Source organism: Alosa sapidissima, chromosome 7 (genome assembly GCF_018492685.1).
Source record: "Alosa sapidissima isolate fAloSap1 chromosome 7, fAloSap1.pri, whole genome shotgun sequence".
Lineage (NCBI taxonomy): Eukaryota > Metazoa > Chordata > Actinopteri > Clupeiformes > Clupeidae > Alosa > Alosa sapidissima.
In genome coordinates this window covers 29,448,889-29,476,214 of record NC_055963.1, presented here as the reverse complement: position 1 = coordinate 29,476,214, position 27,326 = coordinate 29,448,889, and the positions used below count along the sequence as shown (strand labels likewise).

At 46.5% G+C, this 27,326-nt stretch overlaps 1 protein-coding gene across 4 annotated transcripts; it reads right to left on the bottom strand.

The window, feature by feature from the left end:
• Positions 1-2: 2 nt before the first annotated feature.
• Positions 3-26,273, bottom strand: baz2a (bromodomain adjacent to zinc finger domain, 2A). 4 transcript variants are annotated; one of them, XM_042097004.1, is made up of 30 exons: positions 26,068-26,273; positions 23,833-23,962; positions 22,379-23,650; positions 19,788-21,926; positions 18,981-19,283; positions 18,116-18,634; positions 17,873-17,933; positions 17,505-17,613; positions 17,159-17,260; positions 16,707-16,932; positions 16,037-16,098; positions 15,880-15,945; positions 15,214-15,606; positions 13,115-13,369; positions 12,752-12,966; positions 12,481-12,555; positions 11,808-11,988; positions 11,575-11,637; positions 10,999-11,143; positions 10,085-10,788; positions 9,025-9,271; positions 8,632-8,787; positions 8,190-8,350; positions 7,652-7,717; positions 6,662-6,945; positions 4,986-5,121; positions 4,744-4,890; positions 3,853-4,103; positions 3,244-3,387; positions 3-2,495 (listed from the first exon to the last, which is right to left on the bottom strand). In XM_042097004.1, exons 2-30 carry the CDS (start codon positions 23,960-23,962, stop codon positions 2,330-2,332), a joined length of 8,778 nt encoding a protein of 2,925 aa, XP_041952938.1. In that variant the 5' UTR covers positions 26,068-26,273; the 3' UTR covers positions 3-2,329. The 4 variants fall into 4 exon arrangements, with proteins under 4 accessions (XP_041952938.1, XP_041952941.1, XP_041952939.1 ...); XM_042097007.1 differs by having other exon boundaries at positions 26,178-26,198; XM_042097005.1 differs by lacking the exon at positions 26,068-26,273 and adding an exon at positions 25,217-25,308.
• Between the last annotated feature and the right edge of the window lie 1,053 nt (positions 26,274-27,326).

The following is a 27,326-nucleotide window of genomic DNA, read 5'->3' as shown; positions in this document are numbered from 1 at the left end:
AGTTGTCTCTACTAGATGTGGTTTTAATTCAGCTTACAGTACATTCTACAGATGCACATGTTACATCACCTCGAAACAACATGATCATTTAATGCCTCCTCTTAAAAACGATATATTGGTCCTAAAAATATAGAAAGGAACAAATTTAAAGTCACAAAAACTGTACATTATTAAAAATTCACTAAACACCACATTTTGGTTGTTTTTTTATTAGCTTTTTCATTTTTGTAGAAAAAAAACAATGTCCCTTTCAGGTTGCAAGGAACACATACGGCATATATGCACTTTCCTATTGATAAGGTGGAGTTCAGTGTAAGAAACTACATTTAAATAAAAGCCAGTTGTGTTATTTGGAGTCCTGCTTGTCATGATCCCACAGGAAATTCAGTGACTTCAGTGCCAGGGTGTTGGGTGTTACCAGAGTTAAGAACACAAAAGCAAAACCAGAAAGAAAACAGCTGTGCACTCTCTCATAACATCACATTTACCAGTAGCTATGCGTTTTAAACAGTTAAAGTCCTATCAGCCAAGCTGTGTTAGTTATCAATATAGCCTTTGGCCAATTCATGTCCCGTTTTACATCAAGTGGTCTATGCAACGTCTGAGAACTTGTGTGAGGTTTTGTGGCCTTAGCCACAGACTGGTAACTGGGTACCCCAGATCCAATCGGCCAGACGCAGTGTAGTCGGAGCACAATGGAAGAAATGTAGAATTATTTAATTGTTCCCAGTGAATGCATCTGAACAAGTGCGGTCTGGATACGTTTAACATTCAAAGCCAATTTCCACCAGAGCTGTACAACTAATGAGGCTTTATTTTGAGGCTGTTTCCGTCTGTGACGGCCCTGGAGAGTTAAGGTGTGAGAGCGAAAGAGAGCACACTTTAAAACAGTTCTGAACGTACGTACTGAGAACTAAGCAGCAGGACCGCTGCGACTGTCATAATTAAAACCAAACACTTCCAATGAAGGACAAATATCGCTGACACATAATTAAACTTTCTGTATTCCAAATGTATATACATAACCTTTCTTTTTTTTAACCAATATTGAATCAGTCTATTTCTCTTTTTGACAGACTACTGAACAAACTGGCAAAAGCTTGGGACAGAGGGTTGGGACGAGGAGAAGGATGGGTTGGCGGGTCAGGGTAGCTGCTACACAAGCTAGCAGTGCGAGCAAAGGGGGAGGTAAAAATCACAACCATTATTATCGCTTCAGTGCTGCTTATCAAGATCCTCTAACATGTGGTCACACACTTTCTTCTGACGTGATTGCCATTGCCACAAAGACTATGATCAGCTAAAAGAGTTGGAAGGCGGCTATCAGTTAAAAGGAGGGAGAAAAGCTTAGTGGGGGAGAGAACAGAAATAGGTTAACACCTCCAGTAGATGATAAAACAGCACTCTACACGAAGCAAGGGAAGGAGGAATGGAGGAGAGGGTGAGGAAAGGGGTGGGGTGCATTGCAGGTGTGCATGATCGAGGATATATAGTTTTAAAGGATAAATGTTCCTTTTAAAAATCACTTTTACTGGCCATTTCATGAAATCACCTATACATCTCTACGGTGTGGTCTGTACAGAGTCACTACGAACTATTGCTATTAAATAATCCCAGCTATTTTTAATCTTTATATGTATATAGAATATATAATAATAAAAAATATACTGAGAAGGGGGGGGGTAAAACAGCCTCTAGTCGTGGAGACAGTCACCATTTTATGTGACAGGACGTGGGAGGCACTCTGTCAGGTGAGACGCTGTGTAGAAAGAGGCCAGTTTCTCATCCACTCGCTGGTCCAGGGGTGGGCAAGAAACCCGAAGGTCCTGTCCACAGGGTTGTGTCAGAGAGACGATCCAACCGTAACGGAAAACGCAGAGCTGGCAGGAGAGGCCAGAACCGAAACAGTCCTCTGGTTCCAGATCAGACCTTGCGAGCAAGTTGGTGTGTGAGTGAGTGCCTGTGTGTGTCGTCATGAGAGGAACGTGTGGTGAACGGGTGAATAAAATTAAAAAATGAAAATAAAACGGAAGTTCCTCTCATGGTGGATCTCTTCCTGTTTAGGCTTTGTTTTGCCGGCCTGAAAATGTCCCATGCTTGAGAACAACGATGATAGAGGAGGGAAACGAAACAAAAAAAAGACAGAAGAACAGGATAAACGGAAGAATAATAATGAACAAACTCTAGATATATCTGTACATTTATGTATACAAGGGTCTGGGAGGAAGCTCCAGTAGCAGTCTTGGGGAGGTATGGGAAATGTAGGCGACATTGACATGGGGGAGGGGCAAAACAAGGCCCTGCCCAGGATACAGCCAATCCTGGGATCTCATTTGTCCTTGTCCCTGGTCTGGTAGAACTCTGCCCAGCGGTTCTCGAAGAAGCGCCTCATGGAGTGTCCGGCTTTGCCGACTTCTGAAGTGTCCTCGTTGAAGAGCTCACAGTTGTTGAACACCAACTGGGCATCAGCAGCAAACTCCTCCACACTGCAGTACCTAAGGGCAGAATAGAGCGGCAGGAACTGGTCAGTCAAACCTGAGGAACAGAAACCCCACAAAACCAGCAGTTCACTCAGAAACGGACCTGCCCTTCATCTAACACCAATCCTATATCACTGCAGTCAAGTATAATAAATAATGACCTCTCGCACATAATGTAACATGCCGGGTCACAGATAGGAGCTTTCCACCGACAGAGAACCGGTTCTGTTCCTGTTTGCGCACCAACATTTGAACCATTCGGAGCATTTCGACCAAACAAAAACTGGTTCAGAACGTAGCATTTTGGTTCGGAGCTGGAACCAAAAAAATAGTTGTTTTTTTCTGCGAACCGGAGTGGGCATGAGTTCTCCCTCCTTATCAACTGTTGCCATGGGTAAACAAAACTAGTCAACTAGCACTACACTGCAGACGTTAACTAGCATTTTACACAGTTAATTTCAAAATCTGCAAAAGGCTGCACTCAGTGAAAACACAACCACATGGTTGTATTTGTTCATTAAAAAGGTCATAGAACTATTCTGATGAGCTTGACAGAAAGGCAAAAGCGTTACAGCCTGAAGACAGCTAAATTGAGAGTGTCCCTACAACCTACCAGCTGGCACATAGAAAAATGACCCGACTGAATGGCCAGATATTCAGTGTAATTTTTTGCTTTGTTTTCACAGAGTTATCTCAAGTTGGAAGTGGCCACGATGTCGAGGATATGCTGAACATAGTCATGTTCACATGTGCGGTCCCTTACCCTCCCTGCAGCAGTCTCTCCCTCATGGTCAGGAAGTCCATGGGGTTCTTGATGATGCGGCGGTATCCGGGCACCAGTCGCGGGTTCACTGGCTCCAGGAAGGGCCAGGCGTCCGCATGTGCCTCCATCTCCATCAAAATTATCCTGAAGGTCAGTAGGTCAAAAGTTAACATCGGACTATAATCATATGCAACAAACATTGCATCTCACTGGTCACTGCATAAAATGACTGGGGGTAAACCAGTTATCCATAAAAACATTGTATTTGCAGACATACAGATTGATAATCAAGCAGGCACAATTGTTCTATTATAAGCTATACCCTGAATATCACTCTTTTTTGCACTTTGTTCCAAATGTAGAATCTAGGGCCTTATATAAAATCAATAGGCATGCAGTACAAAGTTTTAATGGTCCTGCCATCCTACAAAGTTTAGCGCAAGCTAGAAATAATACTTTAAGATATTAATGCCCAAACAGGGCTTCCAAGATCTAAGGGCATAGAAAACATGAAAACAATCTAAAACAGTGCTGCAACTATTTTGGTATCCAGTTAACCAGTAAACCAGTACTGTCTGTGAGGTGTCCTCGTCTCTGAGCTGTACTCACTCGCAGTAGGTGAGGTCAGGCTGGTTGCGTGTGGTCATGCGCCGGCGCTTGCTGGGCGAGATGCCGGAGTTGCCGTTCGTGCTGCTGGCGGACGACGAGGGTCCGTCCTTCTGCCGCGTGCTCATGCCGGCCAACCGTCGGGGGCTTTCCTCCTCCTCGGAGCTGTCGCCTATGTAGGCGCCCAGACGACGCTTACGCCTGCGGGCCCGCTGCCTTGCCGAGCGCTGAGGCCGCATCTCACCGTCGTCCATCTAGAGTTCGGCCGAAAAGGAAGAAACCGAATGAGATGGATGGAGAAAAAGTCAGCCCGAGTCACACATTAATCGCATTCAAACATGGAACAGACTTGTTCTGGACTTTCAACCTGTTACTGTTCACCATCACAACCACAATTAATCAATAGAGTAGCGAAGCCTTGATGTAGCGTTGTCAAGGCAGCAATTCCACTGGATCTAAACAAATCAAGCTAACCATCGACTGGCTGAGACTTTGTTTTCCTGATCCCTAGACAGTTTTTGTTCCTACATTGTGACCATAGCAGTGGCTTTCTTAATCTATTTAAATCATTTTGCAACATTTCCAAGACGTTATTATTATTTTTTTTACACTGCAGGCTTCACATACTACAACATATATTCATACCAACACGATCACATTTGTGACTACAGAGTTTTATTTCAGTATGGGTTTCCTCTGTAAAAGAGACCTGCATATAACATGTCTAAATGCAATACTGACGATGCCACTTCGAAAATTTGTTTAGATCCAGTGACACTGCAGACATGGAAACAGAACGTCACTCTTCAGTACTCTATTCAATCTCAATTCAGCCTGCTGCAATCAACTGCCTACATGTGATTGAAGGGAGAGGGTTGTTAAACACGGATTTACCTTGGCAACGCAGATGGGGCAGTACCAGTCTCCCTCGGGCACTTCTGTCACCTTGGGTCTGAGGCAGAACATGTGACAGCCACGGTCACAGCCGTCACAAAGCAGCAGGTACTCATCATTGTCCCCTTTACGACACACCTGACAGGTCTGAGATGGCACACAGACACAACAGACAGGCGATGAGAAATGACACAATGAAATAATGACTAAAACTTCATTATGTGTCTCTTCAATTCCCCTACCACTTTGACAACTGATTTCTCCCAGGCAATGGCCCTCTCCAGCTGAATAATGCACAGCGAGAGCTGGGCAGCACTCCGGCAACGATCAAGGCCCTGTCGCCACGTCCTCAGCCTTGGGGTGATCTCCATCTCCAAACTGCATCAGGATAGTGATAAAGAGGCAAAAAGAAAGAGATAGATGAGTTGGCTGTAGCACATCATAAAGCTTGTATTGAATCTCAGACTTACAGTATGTTAAGAGAACAGGGAGAGCCCTGAAGCTATTCAGTATGAGTTTGGGTTGGAGCATTCCTGGACGAGCCCCCAAAGTTTCTGATCTAGGGGAAGAGGCTAAGAAGCTACTAAGGAGTTTGATTGACTCAATCATTTACTGCCCCACAAGGAAATGGACTTCATGTATATTAACAATGTGTAACTACACAATATCGGCCTATTGTTGGACTAAGAACACCATGCTGATGTTATTGGCAAGAGTCACAATTGCCCATGGACTTATTATTGATGTTGTCTTTGTCTGTGTGAAGCACTTTGAGTAGTCTTTGTGCTGGATCACCATACACACTGTCCAGACAGATGCACTCAAATCTATCATATCCATGCGCAGAGGAGGACTTTACCATTAGTCAGGTCGGCAATTGCCTTGGGCCCCGAACAACCAGGGGCCCCATGAACACCTAACAATACATGCATAATAAAACATAATAAACGTATGGTTAAGCTTATTCTTTTAATCTTAAATAATCAATAATCATGTCATTCTAAAAATGCATAAGCTAAAATGGAATCAGAATGCCTATAATTCATGAGTAGCCAGTGTTTTAGCTCCCCTGCCCCCACTACAATGGATTAATCCTTGAGCGCATCTACGGAGGATTTAGAAATATTCTATAAGTGCATCTAAGATGATTCTTAGATAAATAAGGATAGAAAAAGGTAGAGAACTGCCTTTTCGCCTTGGGTCCCATAACTGACCGATCCCGCCTAGGTCGGTCAAACATTACGGGAGTTGGCTAGAACTGCATGCTATCTGTGGTACTAAGTATAAGTATATATACTCTTTTGATCCCGTGAGGGAAATTTGGTCTCTGCATTTATCCCAATCCGTGAATTAATGAAACACACTGCACACAGTGAACACACAGTGAAGTGAAGCACACACTAATCCCGGCGCAGTGAGCTGCCTGCAACAACAGCGGCACTCGGGGAGCAGTGAGGGGTTAGGTGCCTTGCTCAAGGGCACTTCAGCCGTGGCCTACTGGTCGGGGTTCGAACCGGCAACCCTCCGAAGTCAAGTCCGAAGCGCTAACCAGTAGGCCACGGCTGCCCCAACCTAGAATGATGACCAAGAGATGAGGTTTTGACTATTGATCTGTGACCTCTCTCTCACCTCCAAACTAAGCTTATTATGACCATCCAGAGCACGACGAATGATTTCTGGGCAACATTTGTCCCTTAGTCTCCTAATAGTTGGCCACCCAGTGCCAATGTCACTTGGACATTAGTAGTGATTAGCTAACTATGCTAGCTATCTAAGAGACTGATGGCGGGCGCCTGTTCGAGCTTGCGCGGTTAGTGCTAAATTTAAAACTAGGCTCATTTGCGTTCAATGGGCGGGACTAGGAATCGGTCAATTGCCTAATCTGCCAGTGTCTGTGTGTACCAGGCATCTCACTCACCTGCCCACGTCCATAGGGACATCCTCCCCTGGAGGTGGAGTGAGAGGGGCCAGCTTCACCACCTCGGTCAGGTTCCACAGCGGCTCCTTCAGGTAGCGGCGCTCAATGTTACGCTCCAGGTTGGCCAGCCTCAAGACGGCCAGATCCAGTGGGTTGTTGGGCACGCGCAGGAGGTCGGACCACTCGCGCTTCGTCCTAACGATCCAGTCGTCCCGCGGGTCAACCTCATGGTCGTAGAACTCCAGATCTTTGCGGGTGGAGTCTGCCTCTGGGACTGTGTACGCCTAAAGGGTGCAATAAGGAAAGAATTCAATAACTAATCTGCCTGATCCGATAAGGGAAGTAGCTCATTGTGTTATTACAGTTTATAGCTTATTGTATCATTACAAATAATACAATGATTTGCAACAGAACACACAGGACAGACTTTCCACAGACGGAAACACGGGTAATCAATTAATACTTTGTGCAGTTTTTACTAGACACCAAAAGAGAGAAGAGAAGGAGAAATGACAAAGGCTTAATACTTTAGACCTACCATTAGAGGTTACAGGGCCTAGATAAGGATTAAGTGTTGTCCATGGCCTAATTATATTTCAAACATTGTCCTCAACATACAATATTAAGTATCAAGTATATTTAAAATGTGAAGTAAGTTCACAGAAATTCTTTATATAATTATCTTATAAATTGACTTTTACCATGGACATCACGAAAGCCTTGTCCAGTGTAACATGCCTTAAGCTGGTTTTAGTCTTGGAAAATGTGTAGCCACTACACAGGACAAGGACGAGTAGTGGAAATGGAGGCAACTGGAGAGGAAGACTCCCAACAAGGCAGTATGAATTTAGCGTAAATTATTTAAAACTATTTACTAACTAACTAACATGTAGAAATCGAAATGGTGCTTGCAGTCAACCCTTGTTAGTGAAATCAGCCATGTTGGTTCAAATCCTTCCCTCCCTGGTTCCAGTCTCCCGCATACTGTACCTGAAATCCTGCCACAGGCTCCTCCGTGCTAGGCTCTGTGTCGCTCTTTCCACTCTGGGGAGCCATCTTTGGAATATAAATGGTGGAAATGTGATGTTGTGGTGTGTGTGTGCTGTAGCTGCACCAACAAGCTATACAGCACCTCCCTCTGGTCATGCACCAGAGGTGCACCCATCAATTACACAAGATAGGGAACGTTATGTACCCAAGATTTTCTTTCTCTTATTTACTCACATATGTGAAAGATATGAATTAATAAAATTTTTCATAACCAAACTATTAACAAATCATGTATTTACTTGATTTGTTATAAATAATTCAGTCATCACTATATACTTGACCTGATGTATAAACTGACAGACCAAGATTTTTTTTGGGGGGGAAACACTTATAAAAACAGGACCAGATCTTTTAACTTCATGTTGCACTTGGTGACTCGTGGTCAGAGATGTTGGTGTGCCATCACCGAAAGAATGTATGCAAAAACTTGACACTTGTGTGCACCCCTGTAGTAGACTGCCCTCTCCTGGAGTCTCACCTTCAGGTGGAGATCTGCTGCCGCCACACGCTGCTCCAGGTCCTCCACCCACTGGAGGGCGCTGATGTCAGTCTGCAGGGCTTTAGGCACTTCAGGCCAGGGCTGACTCAGAACCTCCAGCACTGAACTGCCCTCTTCCTGTGCATGCTTGAACACAGGGTCTGAGAGGAGGGGACAAGAAGGTGTGGGGTGAGGGGGGTTTAATTATATGCTTACAGATTTGGTAGGCTGCACAGTCTAAGCAGATTAACCAACGCAACACATTCTACTCACTCTGGCTCTGAGTGTACATAATGCAAAATCACTGTCAATTCTTGACAAATCCTGCCCCCCCCCCAAAAAAATGTGTAGATACAGATAAGTAAAAATGTAGTAAACAATATGGAACTGCGGAAGAGGCTGCAAAGCAAATGTGAAGAAATAAAAGGGAAACGGCTCTTACCACTGCTGGGTCTCGAGCACACCTCGGACAGAAACTCCAGGTGTTTGGTCAGGTGCTTGTGCAGCACCTTCTCCCGGACACCACGAGGATGTAGAGCCTGAAGGACCGCAGCAAGCTCCTCTGGTGCCTTCACCCACCACCAGCCTTGAGCCATTTCTACACACACACACAAAATCCTTAACATCAGCAGATTCAGCTCAAATATCCTTAACATCAGCAGATTCAGCTCAAATAGTCAGACATTTGGAGAACTGCAGCAACTGATTAGACAGTATACAGTAAACATGTTCATTCCTAATGACACAAAGAGTGGTTTACACTAGCATACCAGCAATCAACAAGACGCTAGAAAAGACTGGTGTTGGCTGAGGATAGGTAAAAAAAAGAGCGGACCTTTAGGAATTGGCTTGGCCACCAGCTGGGTGAGGTACTTCTGCTCGATCTCACTGAAGAGCGTGGAGGGGGGCCTGCCACGACGCTTGCCTGTGCCGGGGCGGGAGTATGGCCTGCGCGCTGGGCTGCTGCCTCTCCTCCTCCGCCTGGTCGGCTTCTGCACCGGCGTGGAGCATGCTGGAGGAACGGGGGCTGAACCGGGCAACAGCGGGAGAAGCGTGGGCAAATCAGAAGTCAGGGCTCCAGGCTGCACGGGACAGGACAGACAAAGTGTGAGAAAGGACAACAGAGACGGTTTAACATTTATCCACACGCAATTTAAGCTCCATTCACATATGCACCAACTAGCGACCAGAGACCATGCAACGTTAATGTAATTCAGCGATCACATGCGAAATATAGTAAAAAATTATTTAAACTTTCAAGGTGACATGCGATGGGAGACAAGCAAATCGCCATATATGTGAACGGGGCTTAATACCCTGTAGTTGTGATGTATACACTTTATGGTATAATGGTGATGCATAATACTAGGGGTGTAACGCTTTCTGTCTGAAGTCAAAAATCGATCAACATTACATCTCAATCTCGAACTTCAAAATCAATGTAGAGTTGACGATGCAGCCACACGCTTCTCCTGCTACTCTGAAATCTCCAGTATGGAAGTAGGCTACTTTGTCGTTCATTCACGTCAGTTAACGCTAACTTATTCAACTTAGCAAGTGAAAAGAAGTTCTAGTTACAGTCCGAAATTATTCTTGCTTTAAGGCATAACATGCACATTGATAAGTGCAATATTCCATGAACACCTTATGTCTCTTCAGAGTGTGCTGAAACAATCACATTATCGTTCTGTGATAAAAATGCCTTGTTTCCCCAAAACAAGGAAATAAAGAAAAAAGGAAAAAAAGGAAAAAACGCATTAATAGTAATATAATTGAAAAAAGATTGAAAATCTAATCAAATCATGACTTTAAAATCGAAAATGAAATAGAATCAAGGATTTGGAGAAACGTGACACCCCTACATAATACTGTTAACGTTTTTGAGCAGGGCTGACCTGTGTGAGGGGGGTGGGGGCAGCCTGCAGAGAGGGGGTGCTGGGGGGAGCGTCCTTCATCAGAGAGGTGGGCGAGGTGGCGTTGGGAGAGGGCAGACAGGGCTCGGACAGTGCTGTGGCATCGCTGGGCGTCTTGGGCAGCAGTGGGAACCACTGGGCCTGCTTCTCCGTCAGCTCCTTCACGGCTTCTTTTGACAGGCCGCCGTCGTCCGGGACCCTGCCTCCTGCCGCGACTGCTGCCAGGACTGCTGCAGCGGTGGATGGGTCCTGGGCGCCAGCAACCTGGGCCTGGCTGAGCCATGCGGTGACCGCGGCCTGGGTGAGGTCGGTCTGGATGCCTGCCTTGGCCGTGTCGGCCAAGGACTCCTCGCCGACCGACTTGCTGCTGCGGCGTCGCCGGCGGCACTTGGCGGTGCGCAGGTGGAGCTCCACCTCGGGCTTGATCTTGCGCGGGCGCCCTCGGCCCCGGGGACTGCTGCTGCTCATCAGGGACGCCTCGCCAGGGAGGGGGTCCACCTCCGTCGGGGAGACCCCACTGCCGCTGCCGGAGGCACGGGGGGAGCAGGAACGTGGCGTGACCGCAGTGGCAGCAGGAGCGATGGGGGTGACAGGAGAGAGAGGCTCCTCAGATTTGACCTCCACCTTCACCTCCTTCTTCACATAGACCATGGGCTCATCTGTGACTAGAATATCACTGCATGAGTCTGCAAGGAGGCAAAAACATGTGGCATTCAGAAACATGCATACATCACATGTTAAAAGCTACTTAAAAGACTGGATCGAGAACAAGTTCAAAACTTCTTAAGTGGATTTAAACAAAAACTACTCAAAGCTAAAATTATGCAGCTAAAATTATGGTTTACAGGAGAATACCCAATCAAGATAAAAGCCTTGTTTGGCAGTGGCTGACTTACCCAAGATCTCCTCTGGTCCTTCTACCAGGATGGACCCCATGTGAGGCATCAGCCAGTACCGGCGGCGGTAGCGGTCCTGGCCCAGGGACACTGCACGCAGCGAGTGAGACGCCTGCTGCAGCTTCTTACGGAAAAACACTTGGCGCTGTAAAGATAAAGAACAATCCATTATGGTAAAAGAGTAGATGCCTCATGTTCAACTTGGCACACCATACTGATAATTCATCTGGGAAATGTGTGCGTGTGTAAAAAAACAAAAGCATGCATATATATATATATATATATATATATATATGCATATATATATATATATGCATATATATATGCATATATATATATATATATATGCATATATATATATATATATATATATATATATATATGCATATATATATATATATATATATATATATATATATATATGCATATATATATATATATATATATATATATATATATATATATATATATATATATATATATATATATATATATATATATATATATATATATATATATAAAAAAATACACACACACATATACATAAACACACACATCTATATTTATTTTCTTTACCTTGGTTAGCTTATCTATCTGTCTCTCCAGTTCTGGAATGCTGGCGTTGGTTGGGCTTTCAGCCTGTGGGTAAAAGCACATAGAGGACTGAGCGAGTCCCATAACACCTCCATCATGCAGTATAGTTGCTCTTTGACTAAAACCATGCCCAAACCCAGGTGACCCTCTTGGTCAAGCCCTCCCTCTCCCTGAGCCTGCTGACCAGTGGGTCTCCTCCTGTGGCCCTGTCGTACCTCAGTGAGTTTGGGCTCCTCTCGCACTCCTCCACGTCCGTGCCGGGTACTCCTCTCCAGCAGGGTGGTCTCCTCCAGGCCCTCCTCTTCGGCCGTTCCCGCCCGCGTACTCCTCCTGCGGTCCTCTATGCACAGCTCCTCCTCAGAGCGACCTGTCCGACGCACCAGAGCAGCCTTCAATCTGACCACACACACACACACACACACACACACACACACACGTTAGCAGGTTATTCAAAACATCCCCATCACAAGTTGATATGCCAACAGTTGCTCGACATATCAATAACAGACTACAATTAACAGACATCATAGAATTAATGTTACATGTGCAATCCCTCCATTTCTTACATTGCCCATGGGATCACACACCACTACACGAAGATAGACACACTGGGGAAACCCACACAATCACAAACTCAATCACCCACTGGCTCACTCTGGATGCATGGACAGTAAGAGCTTTCACAACTGACAAACTTGCACATGAAGAGAGCAGAGAGAGCAATTCATCTAAATACGCATTAAAGTCCTCTGAGAAAAGCAAAGATGGCTGAGGAGTGCTCCTTACACACACACACACACACACACACACACACACACACACACACACACACACACACACACACACACTCTCTGAGGGTAAATCAGTAGCGCATGTTTCAAAACTTACTTGCGTAGTTTACCCTCAATGATCCATTTGTTTTTCCTGTAGGTAGTCATATTCTCCAGTGTGTTGTCAATGTCCCTGTAAAAATGAGAGTGGAGAAATGGCATCCGTAAGTCATGAGAAATCATGTAAACCTTCATGTGAGAGGGAGTTTTTAACTCTGCATTAGGCAGACTCTAATCTGAAACCATCTCCTTCAAATCAAACCTTAAGAGAAAACTTAACAAGCTAACTGACAACATGTACGCTGGGAGAGAGAGAGCCGAATCCTGACCTCGTAACGGTGTTGCTGGCGTTCAGCTCCTCCACCATGAAGGCCAGGATGGCGGCCTTAACGTCTGGTTTGAGAGCCTGGAATGTCTTGGTGCGGAGGCTGTTGCAGACGTCGAGCTCGAAGCCGTGGGATTCCAGAAAGATCCGCAGACACTCCGACACAGTGCTGTAGCTCAGCTCCAGATCCACCAGCTTCTCCCCCAGGATCTTCACAGACTAGAGACACACAGCAAATGTGTCATTGTCAAACCAAGAAGCAGAATAATGTTATGATATGTCTATTTCACCTTATATCAACTGTTACTGCAGCATCCATAAAAACAAACTTAGTGACAAAAGCGTTAATATTTTCATGAGAACGTACCTGATAAAAGGACGGCAGGCCTGGGTCATGCAGCGCGGCTTCCACCAGCTTGATGAGCAGGTCCATGACCTCGCCCTGGCTATCCCCCACGCCCAGTAGGCCCTCCTGTAGGGTGCTGAGGCTGGGCACGTCCTTGGGGACCTGCAGGCCCAGCACCTTCCCATAGCTGTGCAGGAACTCCACCACCGTCAGGCAGTGGGAGAAGGCCCGGCCCGACAGCACCACCCCAGGGATGCGGGACAGCTCGGGGAAAGGCTGCTCACAAACACGGAATGGGGAAGACGAGAATTAGGACATGTTGTACATTCATTTCATCTCCAGCTGGGGGAGAGGGAAGGCTAAGGCCTAAAAATGTCCAACAGACAAAATTCACTTGAGTTCCTCCTCAGTTTAAGAAAAACTGGTAGCAACATTATGTCAGTAATAGAGGTATGGAAGTAAAATGTATGTGCTGTGTCTGGTTCAGTGGTGGCGAGTGTCTGTCTCTGTGTGTGTGTGTGTGTGTGTGTGTGTGTGTAGAGGGGGATTTAAGTGGCCTGCTTCAAACAACGTTCTCAGTCTCTGCACTAAAATCATATCTACAAGAAAGGAGCTTCTTTGTTGCCATCGGAAACTGTACCTCAACACCAACGTCCTTGACCTGTGGTGTTCCCCAGGGGTCGATCTTGGGGCCACTATTATTCAACCTCTATATGCTCCCACTTGGACAAATCATTCAAAATAATTTGATTTCATATCATAGCTATGCAGATGACACACAAATTTACTTAGCTCTATCACCAAACAACTATGGTCCTCTTGAATCTATGTGTCAGTGTATAGAACAAATCAACACCTGGATGTCTCAAAATTTTCTTCAGCTGAACAAAGAAAAAACTGAAGTAATTATATTTGGTAAAAATGAGGAAAGACTTAGGGTTGCCACTCTCCTTGACACAAAAGGGTTGAAGGCAAAGGATACTGTTAAAAATCTTGGTGTATTAATTGACAGTGATCTAAATTTCAACAGCCACATGAAAGCGATAACTAAATCAGCTTTTTACCACCTCAAAAATATTGTCAAACTCAGAGGGCTGATGTCAAAACATGACTTAGAAAAACTCATTCATGCATTTATCTCCAGCAGGGTTGATTACTGCAATGGACTGTTCACAGGCCTTCCTAAAAAGACTATTAAACAGCTTCAGGTGATACAAAATGCAGCAGCTAGGACTCTAACAAAAACTAAAAGAACTGTCCACATTACTCCAATTCTTAAGTCCTTGCACTGGCTTCCAGTAAGTCACAGAATTGACTTTAAAGCACTATTGCTTGTTTATAAATCAGTAAATGGAGCAGGACCTAAATACTTGTCAGACATGCTTCAGCAGTACACACCTTCTCGTCCTCTCAGGTCCCAGGTGAAAAACCTGCTAGTAAAACCTACAGTTAGAACTAAACATGGTGAAGCAGCTTTTAGTTGCTATGCGGCTCAGCTGTGGAACCAACTTTCGGATGACATTAAAAAGGCCCCAACTGTAGCCAGTTTTAAATCTAGACTTAAGACCAAACTGTTCTCAGACGCTTTCTGCTAACTGTGCCGAGTTACAAATTCTGAATCTGCCTCGATAATTATTCTACTTTGTCTTTTATTACTTTTTTTACTACTTTTGCCTTTGTTTTTGCTTACTAATTATTCTTTATTTTTAAATGATTTTACCTTGTGTTTTATGTTTTCTTTTTATTATGATCTTTACCTTTTAACTATTCTTTGACTATATTGCCCTTCTATGCTTTTATTTGTTATTATCGTTTGGTTTTGTTTATGTAAAGCACATTGAATGACCTCTGTGTATGAAATGTGCTATATAAATAAACTTGACTTGACTTGCACTAAACAACAGCCTAAACAGGTAGGACAGATGGTGTGTAACTGAGTGAAACATGCATCACATCTTATCTCTGACTCATGAGTAGGGTTGGGCACCGGAAGTACCAGTTCAGGCACCGGCAGCATTTTAAAAGTATCGATTTAGCAACGGTATCGGATAAAACCCAAACGATACCCAACCCTGCTCATGAGACAGAACTGCCTTATAGAGTGACACTAGCGCCCCCACCTGGTGGTCCATGATGCACATGTCCTCAGTGGGCTTCTTCAGCTCCTCCAGGATCTGCTGCTGCCTCTTCCTCTCCTCCAGCCTCCTCTGGGCCTGTGCCCGCCGCTCCGCCTGCCGCTTGGCCGCCAGCGCCGCCTGGGCCTGGGCCTGAGCCTCCGCCTGGGCTTTGGCCAGGGCCTTGGCCTGACTCCGAGCGCTCGCCACCCTCTTCACCTGCCCGGCCTTCTCCAGCTCCTCGGGTGTCTGCACGCGCCTCTTGCGCCCGGGCTTCTTGGGTTCGGTGGCGGGCGGGGGGGTCTGCTGGTCAGAGGGCTGCTGGGACTGAGGTTGCCCGGGCTGGGCTGGTTTCTCCTCGTCTTGGGGCTGGTCCTTTGCCTCCTTGGCTTTCTCAAGCTAGGATTAAATGGAGAATGAGTTAATCAGAGACAACAACTGTTAAAGTTTATGACTTAAGGAAAAAGTACATAATATATGATCACAAAGGGGATTTCTTGGGTATATTTGTAGGCCAAAATTAAAAAGTTATCTTAAGGTCTCAAAGTAACAACATGACGAAACAAGACGGCATCCACCACTTAAATGTACGACTGTAGGAAGTTGAAAAGTGAAGCTTTAGCCACCCTATATCTCTTTGAGAGACTGAAACTGGTCTGGTCTGGTTCATACCTTAGCTTTTTTGACCAGCTGTCTGAAAATCTTGTTCTTAGCATCTTCCTTGCGCTTGAGTCTTGCCTAAAATATAAAGACAGACAGGTTAAAAATTATTATCAGTAGTGTAAATGCAGGTTATGCAAACGTAACATGCTAAGCAAGATGACTGTACCTTTCTCTTCATTTTTTTCTTGATCTTGACCAGTTTCTCCTTGTCCTCATCAGTAAGTACTTCTAAAAATTGGTTAAGGATTTTTAGTTATTGATCTTTAATTATTAAGAAAAAGTTCAAAAACAATATGAACATTCATCTTTAATACTATATAAAATGTAAGCACCATTATGACCCAAACCAGAGATCATACTCCCAAACCTCACCCTGAGTAGCCGGAGACATACCAAAGCATAATGAAAGCCAAATATGTCAGCATAGTTAAGCATTCATGTTTATTTGTGTGTTCATTTAAGTTCTGAGGTGCGTTCAAATTTGGCAAACAGTGGCGAACGTTAATGGCAAACATGTTTTCTCTGAACAGTTAAATTTGAACGATTTGGTCTAAACATTCCATTGCAACGGTAACACATCGTCCAGCTCCACTGTATGTTCGCAGAGAACTACCTCCGCAGACAGTTTGCCTGTGTTTGCACCTCTGGTCTGACCTGGACAGCTAACAACAAAAACGAAAGACGATCATCACTTCCACACTTACTATAACGAAGCCAAGAAGCCTTTTCTCCAATAAACAAAAAAAGATTCCACTTCATCATTAAACACACAACCTATCCGTCTTGAAGCCGCCCACTTGACCCCCACACACACTCGAACCCTCTCGGCTCCTCACCTTTCGCCTGCAGTCTCTTCAGCATCCTGGCGTCCACTTTGCTCAGCAGGTCCACCGCGTTAGTCTTGGGTGGTCGGCCGGGCCGGCGGCCCGGGGTGCCTTTCGCCCTTCTGACCCGGGCGCGCGGCTTCTCCTTGTCTGGGTTGGGTGGACGGCCACGCCTGCCAGTGATGGCCATGATTATGGAGGGCACTTCTTCATTGGCCAGTAGGAACCACTTCAACCCCTGGGGGACGACAGAGGGAATCAAATAGGTCACAAGCTGAAACTGGCTTTAATTGTGAAGGGGGCCCAAAACTACCACATTTAAACTAGCTGTGTGCATGATGCAAAAACAATAATGTCAGAGACACCTCATCATTTTGACCTCATGACAACAAGCAATGCTTAACTACACCAAACACACTCAACTCAATGAAACACACACAGACTCCAGATATGGCCTCACTGACCTCAGGTGAATCACGCTCCTCGTAGAAGTCTCCCACAGGCATGCGTGGGCTGAAGCTGAAGTGCTCTCTGGTCACAACCCCACACTCATGTCTTCGCAGGTACTGTAGGAGAAAGAACCACACTATGTCAGACACAAAGACAACCTCGCCAATACGACTGGTAAAAAACATATTCTGCTTGATTTAGTAGTCTTAACCAACTAACCCTCATTTCAACTAATTTCTACTAATTGAGTGCATAATTGAAAAGTTAAAATGTTTTTATTGATATTGATTCCTGAAGAGAGAAATGCACTATTTGGTGTAGAAAACACCAAATCAGCAATATATGGTGTGGTCTCTTCACCTTGATGATTTCAGGGAACTGTTTCATTCTCCTCCCACAGGGACTGTAGTACCAGGTCTCTCCCTTCAGCCGGTCCTCAAGCTTCTTGACACGGACCTCCCTCTTCCACCTGACACAAACAAACACACACACACACACACACACACACACACACACACACACACAGATCGCCAGTCAGCATCTTGCAGATCACAGTGCCGTCCGCAGTGGAGCTCCACTGCACTTAATTCAGCAGAGTGACGGGCAAAGCCTCAGGAAGAAAGCGCTGAGATCAGCACCAAGATGAGCTCAGAAGTCTGGAGGAATCGCAACAGCAATAGGTGGGGCAGAAAACCCCAGCGTTTGAGAGAGATGTGGAGGGCACTTACCCGTGCAGAAGAGGGAAGTGGACCTGCTCCTCTGTGGCAATCCTCCTCTTTGGAGTGTCTCCTGCAGGCCAGAAACAAGTACTGGTGAATAATAGTGCACAAACAGAAACACTGCACCATACAGTGTGTGTGTGAGCGTGCACGTGTGTGAGTAAGTGAGTGAGTGAGAATGAGAGAGAGGAGTGTGTGTCACGTGTGTGTATGCGCGTCGGGGTTGGTGGTGGTCATTCTGTCAGGCTGTACCTGTTGTGGAGCCCTCCCCATCATCTTTGTTGTCCTGTTCAGCTTTGGGCGTGTCCGTTGGCTTGGCCTTGGCTGCTTTGGGCGGTTTTGCAGCTCCGTCCGTGGCCTTCGGCTCCCGGGGCTTCCTGGGCTTCCGGATCTTCTTGGGCTTGGCGGGCGGAGTCTGACCGCTCTCCACGCTGGGCTCTCCATCAGTCTTGGTTGGAGAGGTGGTTGCCGTGGCGGTGCCAGCAGCAGGTCCAGGTTGCTTGGGCTTCCTGGGCTTCCTGGGCTTCTTGGGCTTGACAGGAGCGGCCTGATCGGCCGCCGGGCTCTGGTCAGCAGCTGCTTTACCGGCGTCTGGTGAGCTTAGGAGTGGGGTCACCTCTGTAGTGGCGGAGCCAGATGCATCGTCTCTGGAGAGCTTGCGTTTCTTCCTTGTTCCGGCAGGTTCTTTGTCCTCGTTCTTCTTCCTCTTCCGTTTCTCCTTCTCCTCTTTGGGGGCCTTTGCAGGGGTCTTCTTCTGAGAGGCCTGGGACGCTGGAGAACCCAGACAAGAATATTTATGAGACGCAAAACCTCAAATAGTTGCACTATGACACATGGTACTATACAACACATAGAATTTGTAAAGTTACGGAGGAAGGAGACACGAGTGACTGAAAGTGATTAATGATGTGCACTCATTTATGTGCCAAACGGAGTAGTCTGGGTAGCCTGCTGAGAGAGCATGAAATCGTAGAATGACAAATGTAATTCCCTCAACATGATGTTGACAACCTCTACAGTGTAAAAACATGAGAACAACCAAAATGCAAAACGCTGTACTAGTAGTGAGGACAACACCCAAATGAGTCAGGAGCGTCCGAGTGGACAGTGCTGTTACCCTGCTTCGCAGCGGCTTTGCCTCTCTTGGCAGCAGGCTTCTGTGGAGGGGGTGTTGTTGTTGCCACGGTGACGGCCGAGGTGGACAGGGGCAGCGGTTTGGCTGCTAGTTCCGCAGGGCTGGGGTCTGCCTCTGCCGCCGCCACTACCGTCTCCTGCCAGCCCTCATCAGCACTCACTGGGGTGCCAGCTGTGCCAGGCATGAGCGCAGCAGCAGCAGAGGCGCCAAGGCCGTCTGGAGCATCACGCCCATCGCCACTCGCCTCCACAGCCTTCTCCTGACTCTCGCTGCACTCCTCAGGGGCTGCAAGAGGACAGCGTGACATTGAGCATGTGTGAGGACACAGGACAGCCTTCCAGTTTTCCATTTATAAGGCTGAACATGATCATTCTAACCACCTAACTCTAATCCAAAAATGATGCTGATGGAAACATATAGTGAAGGTATATAGTATAAATATAGTGAATAAACAAACAAAGGAATTAACAGAAGAATAAAGTAGGCATTGGCTAAGGAGATGATGTAGATTCAGATTGTGAAGATGTGGTCTAAGGGTTTGAGCTCTACTAACAGCTTATCCATCATTCAGTCATCATGTGGTTTGTCTTTTGGTTACTTACAAAATACAAAATCCACAATGAAAAAAACCCCAACAGTAACACATTGGACATAAACTACAGAAGCAAAATCATAAAAAAAATATATATAAAAAAATAGTTACACAGTAGAGCCAATCAACCAACTGGCACAAACATCACCACACCAGATGTGCACACCTGACCCTTCCCAGTTCTTTGATGCACTCACCTTTACCGGGCAGTCCCGAGAGGTTGTGGTTGTCCACAGACATGAGTGAGGTATCATTCTGTGAGTCATCACTCACGGAGTCCTTCAGGCAAGAGCGGTCCTCCTCTGTGCCAGACTCCCTGTTGCTCAGACAGCTGTCCATGGTCTCGTCAACCTGAGACGAGTCGCAATCCTCCTGGGTGTCGTCAGCCGGCACGTGTCTGGAGTCCTCTGTGGCCGAGTCCTCTGTAAACATGGAGGGTTCGTCCGTGCATGAGGTGTCAGCCATCGAGTCATCGAAAGTGTCCTCCATGACACTGGTGTCCTCAGCCTGAGAGCTTTCGAGGCGCGTTGACTCAGCCACGGAGGTGTAGTCCAGAGAATCAGTGTCAAAAGTGTCATCAAGTGAAGCAAACTTTCTTGGGGTGTCATGGTCTTTTGCCGTTGCAGGGGCCATCCCTGCCTCGGGGGGAATGTTCTTGGCCGGGCTATCGACCTTGTGGGCCGACATCTCAGTACCGACATCGCTGAGGCCTTCATGAGACTTGGAGTGTGGAGTCGGGGTGGAGTCCGACTTTGAAAAGCTGCTGACAGCGACGTCCTCATCGAGCAGAGGAGCGCTCACCTCCTTTTCGCTGGCAGCTTGGCAAGAGGAGTTCTTGCCAGCGTTGCTGGCGTCCTGCTGGGCCAACCCTTGTGAGGCTTGCCCAGCGGACTGAGGAGGGGAGGAAGAAGTGGCCTTGGAGGCCGGAGGCGGCACCGAGACACTCGGAGCAGACCCTGTCTGAGAGAGCGTGGGGACAGCAGGCAGTCCGGAGACAGGCTGAGGAGGTGGCGGAGGTGGCGGCATGGAGCCGCCCAGAGGAGCGGTGGCGGCCTGAGTCGGTGTGGACACGGCGGGGAACGCCGAGACCGTCTTGGGAGGTGCAGCGGCTCCAGGGGGAGGCGCACCGGGAGCAGGAAGAGACACAGAGGCGGCCTGAGGGGTGGCGCTCACCACGTGGGGAGAGGAGGCCGCGGTGGGAGGCACGGAGGCGGCACGGTGGGAAGCAGCAGCCGCCAGAGGAGGAGGAGGAGGAGGAGGTGCCGTGGAGACGGGAGCCGTGGGGGAAGGTGCCGTGACGGCAGCAGGAGCGTGCCCAGAAACGAGCGCATCAGGAAGAGACTTGGCCGCCTGAGATGACGATGACAACAACGACGACGACGACATCTGGGGTGAAGGGATGCCGGCCTTCTGAGGTGATGCGGACAACGGTGATGACGCAGGGGCCTCTTGGGGAGACCAAGAGGTCGCAGATGCCCCCGAGGGAAGAGCAGGAGCCATCGCAGGAGGCGCAGACGCCGGAGAGAGAGGCTTCGAAAGCTCTCCTGGCTTGGGGCTTTGAGCCACCTTTGAGGGCGAAGACACAGGGGAGTGAGGCTTTGCCTCCTGAAGTTTGGGGCCTTGGACCATCTGAGGAGGTACGTAGGCCACCTGAGAGTGCGGCGAAGCCGACACAGGAGGCGCACTCGTCCATAGAGGAGGTGCCGACGTGGCTGGAGCAGACGGGTGGGTCGCGGACTGGACCGTGGAGGGCGAACTCACTGCAGGAGGAGCCGCAGGAACCGGAACCGGAGCCGACCTCGAGACGTGGGTCATCAGAGGGGGAGGACCCGGCATCAGCTCCGGCGGTCCCGCTCCCATGGAGGAAGGCGACATGCCACCAGACATGGGCCTCAAGCCCTGGACCATCAGTGGCGGAGAGGAGAGCATGGGCGCAGGAGCAGACACGGGGCTCCCGTGAGGACTCTTCGGCCCGACCTGAGGATGTGCAGACGTGGAGGTGGATGAGGAGGAGGGCGGGGGATCCGTGGCGCTCATGTGATGCACGGACACCACAGGAGGAGGAGGAGGAGGCCCTGACGGAGCCTGACGCGGAGGCGTGGACAGGAGCGGAGGAGGCGCAGACACGGCTGAGTGCATGGCCTCCCTCATGTGGAGCGGCTCCACGTCCATCCCCCCGTGTGGCACGCGCTGGCAGTATTCACTGGTGGGCACTAAGAGGTGGCCTGAGGGCCTGGCCGGGTATCCCTCAGCTTTTGGAAGCCGCTGGGCAACAGATGCACGCTCCACCCCGTTGTAGCCTTTGTCCACCTCTTTGTACGCTTCACCGAGACGGCCTTGGGGAGCACAGGAGAACGAGAGAATTAATCATGGATGACCCCATACACAGAAGACAGATGATTATGTCATCCTGTCAAATTAAGTCTGTAATTTACTCCTCTAGCCTGAAAGACTGGGAGGACTGCGCACGAGAAAGGACATCTGATTGCTTAAATTATCACTTACTTACTTGATCAATGAGGTTTTAAAATATTTAATTATAGTGAATTTTCAACTTTACATTCTACCGCTATGGAGTTTACGTGCAGGTTAATGTGTGGCAGAAGGACAGTGAGACAAAGTATGTATGGAGCGAAGCTGCACACAATACAAACACACTTTTGCAAGACACACACACAAACAATACACATTTTTGCAAATTAATACCCACCTCACAGGTCACAAGATATGCATTACAACAATTACTGATGACCATTATAAATTATATTACACAACACAATATAATCACCTTGCATGACTGAAGGCAGTGGCACACTGCTTCCCAGGGGGCTGTCCCGGCTCTGCGGGGAACCACCGTCAGGTATAGCCGAGGGAGACATCATGGGTACCTGCATGGGAAGGGGGCTGCCCGAGGCGCCACGGCCCAAGTGGTGGTGCTGAGGACTCCCCCTGGGCGGGGTGAAGTTCTGGGACGTGGGAGGCATCATCTGAGACGTCGGCTGGGGGGCGTGTTGGGGGGATGGGAGTGGTTGGTGTTGCTGGGCCGGGTGCTGTGGAGAGGGAAGGGTCTGATGCTGGGAAACGTGTTGTGGTGAGGGTAAGGTCTGGTGCTGGGAAACGTGTTGTGGTGAGGGTAAGGTCTGGTGCTGGGGTGGGTGTTGTGGTGAGGGCAGGGTCTGATGTTGCGGTGGATGTTGAGGTGAGGGTAAGGTCTGGTGCTGGGTTGGGTGTTGTGGCTGGGGCGAGGCTAGTTGTTGGTGCTGGGGTGGGTGTTGGGGCTGGGGCGATGCCAACTGTTGGTGCGTAGATGGGTGTTGGGGCTGGGGCGATGCCAACTGTTGGTGCGTGGATGGGTGTTGGGGCTGGGGCGAGGGTAAGGGCTGATGCTGAGACGGGTGCTGGGGCTGAGGTGAAGGCAGAGGTGGGTGCTGGGGTTGATGCTGAGGCTGGTGCTGGTAGTAGGGCATCCCGTTGGGCACCATGCCATAGTGCTGCTGCTGCTGCGCGTGGTGGTGGGCATGCGGGTGGTGCGGGTGTGGATGGTGGGGGTGGTGGTGCGTGGGAGGCCCTTGGTGTGTCATAGCTGATTGCTGGTGGTGCTGGGCGGGCGACAAGCCTGGGTGCACCTGGCTCTGGTAGCCTCCATACACACTATGGGAGTTGTAGCCCATTGCCATGGATGCACCTCCCTGTTGCTGTGTTGGGGTTGGCCTGTTCCAGTACTGTCCAGCACCCAGGCTAACGTTAGGTGCCCCACCCACAGGAGTCTGGTGGGAGGCCCCCATGGCCCCATTGACCTGATACTGTCCGTGGCTCTGGAAGTGGTGCTGGTTCTGTTGCAGGACCCCTGGGGAGCCCTGCTTTTGGTGCATGCCGTGAGTGGACCCTGACGACATCGCCGGGCTGTATTGGGGCTGGCCCCACAGGTAGTCGTAGGCCATGCTGCCCTGGTGGTGGTGGTTGGTCATGTGTGGGTACGATGACGAGGTGGGGTGTGGGCCAGGTTGGCTGGTCCCAATTGCAGTAGTGATGCCATTCACATTCATGTCGCCGTTTATATCTGCAAGGACATTTACAGATGATTAGAAACACAGAGGAGAGAACAGAATAGAAAAGCATTCGGTTCATTACATTCTCTAAAACAAGACTTAAAAAAAATGTAAGCAAATGTGCTGAGAAACAACAAAAATTCAATTAACACAAACAGTTCAAAGTGGTGATGGACACACTGCCGCTACTCACTTTTCCCTTGCTGGGGGAAGCTCATGGAGGACCCATTAGTATAGAGAGACTCCCCTGAGGAAAGCTTCAGTCCTGAGTTTGCAGACACAGACGAGTGTGGGCCATAGTTAAAATGATTATTTGCTTCCATCTGCATGAAACAGAAAGAAACATAAGAACATATTGTGCACCTTACATTTCATGCTCACTAAGGCAAGTGATATTTCAAAGGAGCGTATTTTTGGAGACGATGTAAACAATGGATGTTATATTCCCCACTCAAAAAATACATTTATCAGAGGAAATTCGCGGTCTTAATTTCTGCATGTCCGTTTGCAATTTTATTTTTCCATCTTTGCTTTTAACGCCAACTCACAGTAAGAATTAAAAACAAAACTTAACAACCACAAGGGAAATTAAATTGTATTGATGAGGGCTTTCAAGTTACTTGACTAACAACCAAACAACACCAACACCCTCTTTTAAACAAATATCACGGCAATCTAACTCTCGCATAACAGAAATAGTATTACCAGACCATAAAAACGGCAATCACTTAAGATAAAAGTAATTACAAACACAAGATCGCAAGAGTGCGCAACCGAATGCTGGATTATGATGACACGCTGTGGCCGACATCACAAACATTTCACTCCCACAACTCTTCCCTAAAATGTCGCAGATAACGCGGATGGGATGCCCTACCGTGTTTATAATGGACACAACAAGATCTCCTGCAGCTGACCACACAGCCAAGCAGGCGATGCTTTTATTTACAAGGAACGTTATTGTGCTGTGGACCGTTGGAAACATCGGAGAAAAGAATAACGATCGTACATGATGTTCAGATAAACGAATATTAATACATCAACATTGCCTTGGTTGATTTCCGTCCGTGCTACGGCTTTATACATCATTAGCACTCCAGCTAACCCAACCGCAAAAATAACACATCCCGCTAGCTACAGCCAGGCAAGTGAGCAGGTTTCAAGCGTAAACATTTGCTTTAATTTCTGAAGCTGCAGTTAAGCAACTGATAGTATCTACAAATAACATGTACAGTAGTTTCGACTTATACGTATGATATCAACAATGCCGTTTTATTAACGTTGGTGAGCTACTTGCCATTAAGAAAGAAAGAAAAATGGTTAGCAAACATGCTAACCAATACATGTGACCATGCGCTCAGCTTTACGCGAGTTCCCTACCTAACCATCTCCTTATATACGGGATAGCCAACATCCAGTAAAGGGAACAGTCAATATACACCTCAACCATTCTGCCTATCTTTGACCGAATACGTCCTTCCATTCCCAACAAATACAAGGAATTATAATCATCAAACAATAACACTAGACAATACAGCTGTATTCCTTAATCTGTCCGTTCAGTAGAACTTGCTCACCAACTTCTTCCAATGAAAAAGATTAGCCAGCTAGGGCGCTAGCCAACACTGGACCCATTTATTGCAGCTAACGTTAGCTACAACGCTCGACAAAAAGAAAACAAAAAAGCCTCTGCTAGCCATCGGGCTCTATACAAACGGGGGTCCTAAGGAAAACTGTGACTTGACAAATGAAAGGGGTTGTTTCGTTATACGAGAGAAGGTAAAACGCCACCGCAACTCTTGAAATAAATATTTTAATATGTAACGTTACTAACAATCCGACAGATTAGCGAGCTAATGTTAATGCTCATTTAATAACGTCATTTCCAACTGGGCCTATTTAGCAACACCACGGTTAGCATTACTGGTTTATCTTAAAATGCTTTCGGAAACAGTACAGTTCAACCAGAAATTTCCACCATATAGAATACAATACAATAAATATATGGATTATTAATACTAATAAACATACATTCACGAGGTGCTTAATTATGCAAGCCCTCGTTAGATAACGTCAAATCCAAGGTTATTTAAATAATTAAAGAAGTTAAACGTACAGATAATCAAGCTAGCTAATGTGCAGCGCCCGCGTATCTAACCTTAACATCACGCGTTTCATCTAAAACCAGACTGTCAGAAAGTTATATTTTAATTGACGACACGATATACCAGCCTTAACGTCACATCAAATTGACGTTTATTGTGTTTATTTTATGGGATGCTCTTCTTTTGTTGATAAATTCACATTGTTTTCCCGTTGCACTGTGAAGGGAATTTCTGAAGCAGCATCCTTCACACACACACACACACACACACACACACACACACTCAAAACTTCTCCAGCAAAAATGAAATTGTATCTGCCTAACCTTGTTATCCTTGGATATCAAAGGCACTGAAGCCTCTGACACTCCGACTGAAGAAATATATGGTTGAAGATGGTGCAGGCGATGTAAATAGTAAACAGGTATTCGCTAACCTTTGGGTCTCAAATTAGCAAACATGGCTGGTGTGTTTGAGCGCAGCCATGATCACAGAAGAGAAAGAAACCGAGCTGAAAGAGGAAGTGAATGGTGCCCGTGCCCTACACACTGCAGGGTGTCTCATGAGTACCGGGTCTTAACGCCGACAGATAAATGACTAGTTTGGTGAAAGGCAGACACCTGTCAATTAGACTGAATGAGGTTGGGCTGATGTTATGATTTATTTTTTTGAACTGAACGTGCCTGTGGGGAAATAAACGACCCTTCTGCTAGATCCTATTTTTTGCTTGAATACATGGTTCCGGATTTTTTATGCTTGATATTATTGATAGAATATTATTAGTAGTAGTAGTACTACTACTATTATTATTATGTCATTGTTGTTGTTATAGTTATTACTGGGGTTGTATTCATCTATCAGTAGGCTACATATTTGCCATTAATCTTCTTGGTTTTCTCTTGTGACATATAGCTGGCTATTGGGCTATCAGCTTCATAGTTTGATAACCACGATGCAAGGTCTCCTTTGCATTGTCTAGGTTACAATATGAAAATATGTAAATGTAGGCTGATTCATTAAAAATCCATATTTGTTAGATTAGAAGCAAATATTGTTTAGTTATATATATATATATATATATATATATTATATATATATATATATATATATATATATATATATATATATATATATATATATATATATGGACATATATATATATATATGGACATATTGCACTATATATATGGTTATGGATACACTTTTGTCCAATGTGACATAGGCCTACAAATACATAACAATATAATACTTCAATTTAACAGTCAACAAATTAAAACTAGACTATAATAAGGAGAATAGCAATAATAAACAACAATGTCAATTCAATCAATAGCCTAATGAAATAAACAATGAAAATTAAGGAAAAAAGCAATAATAAACAATAACGTCTATTCAATCAATAATATAAAAATAATAACATAGTAAGACTATATTAAGGAGAATATCAATAATAAACAACAATGTCAAATTAATCAACAGCCTAATGAAAATAAAACAATATTATACAAACCATAATGCATAAGAAGCGCTTAATGAACTAAGTGCATGTTGAACAGATATGCCTTAAGAACCCTCTTAAAAGACC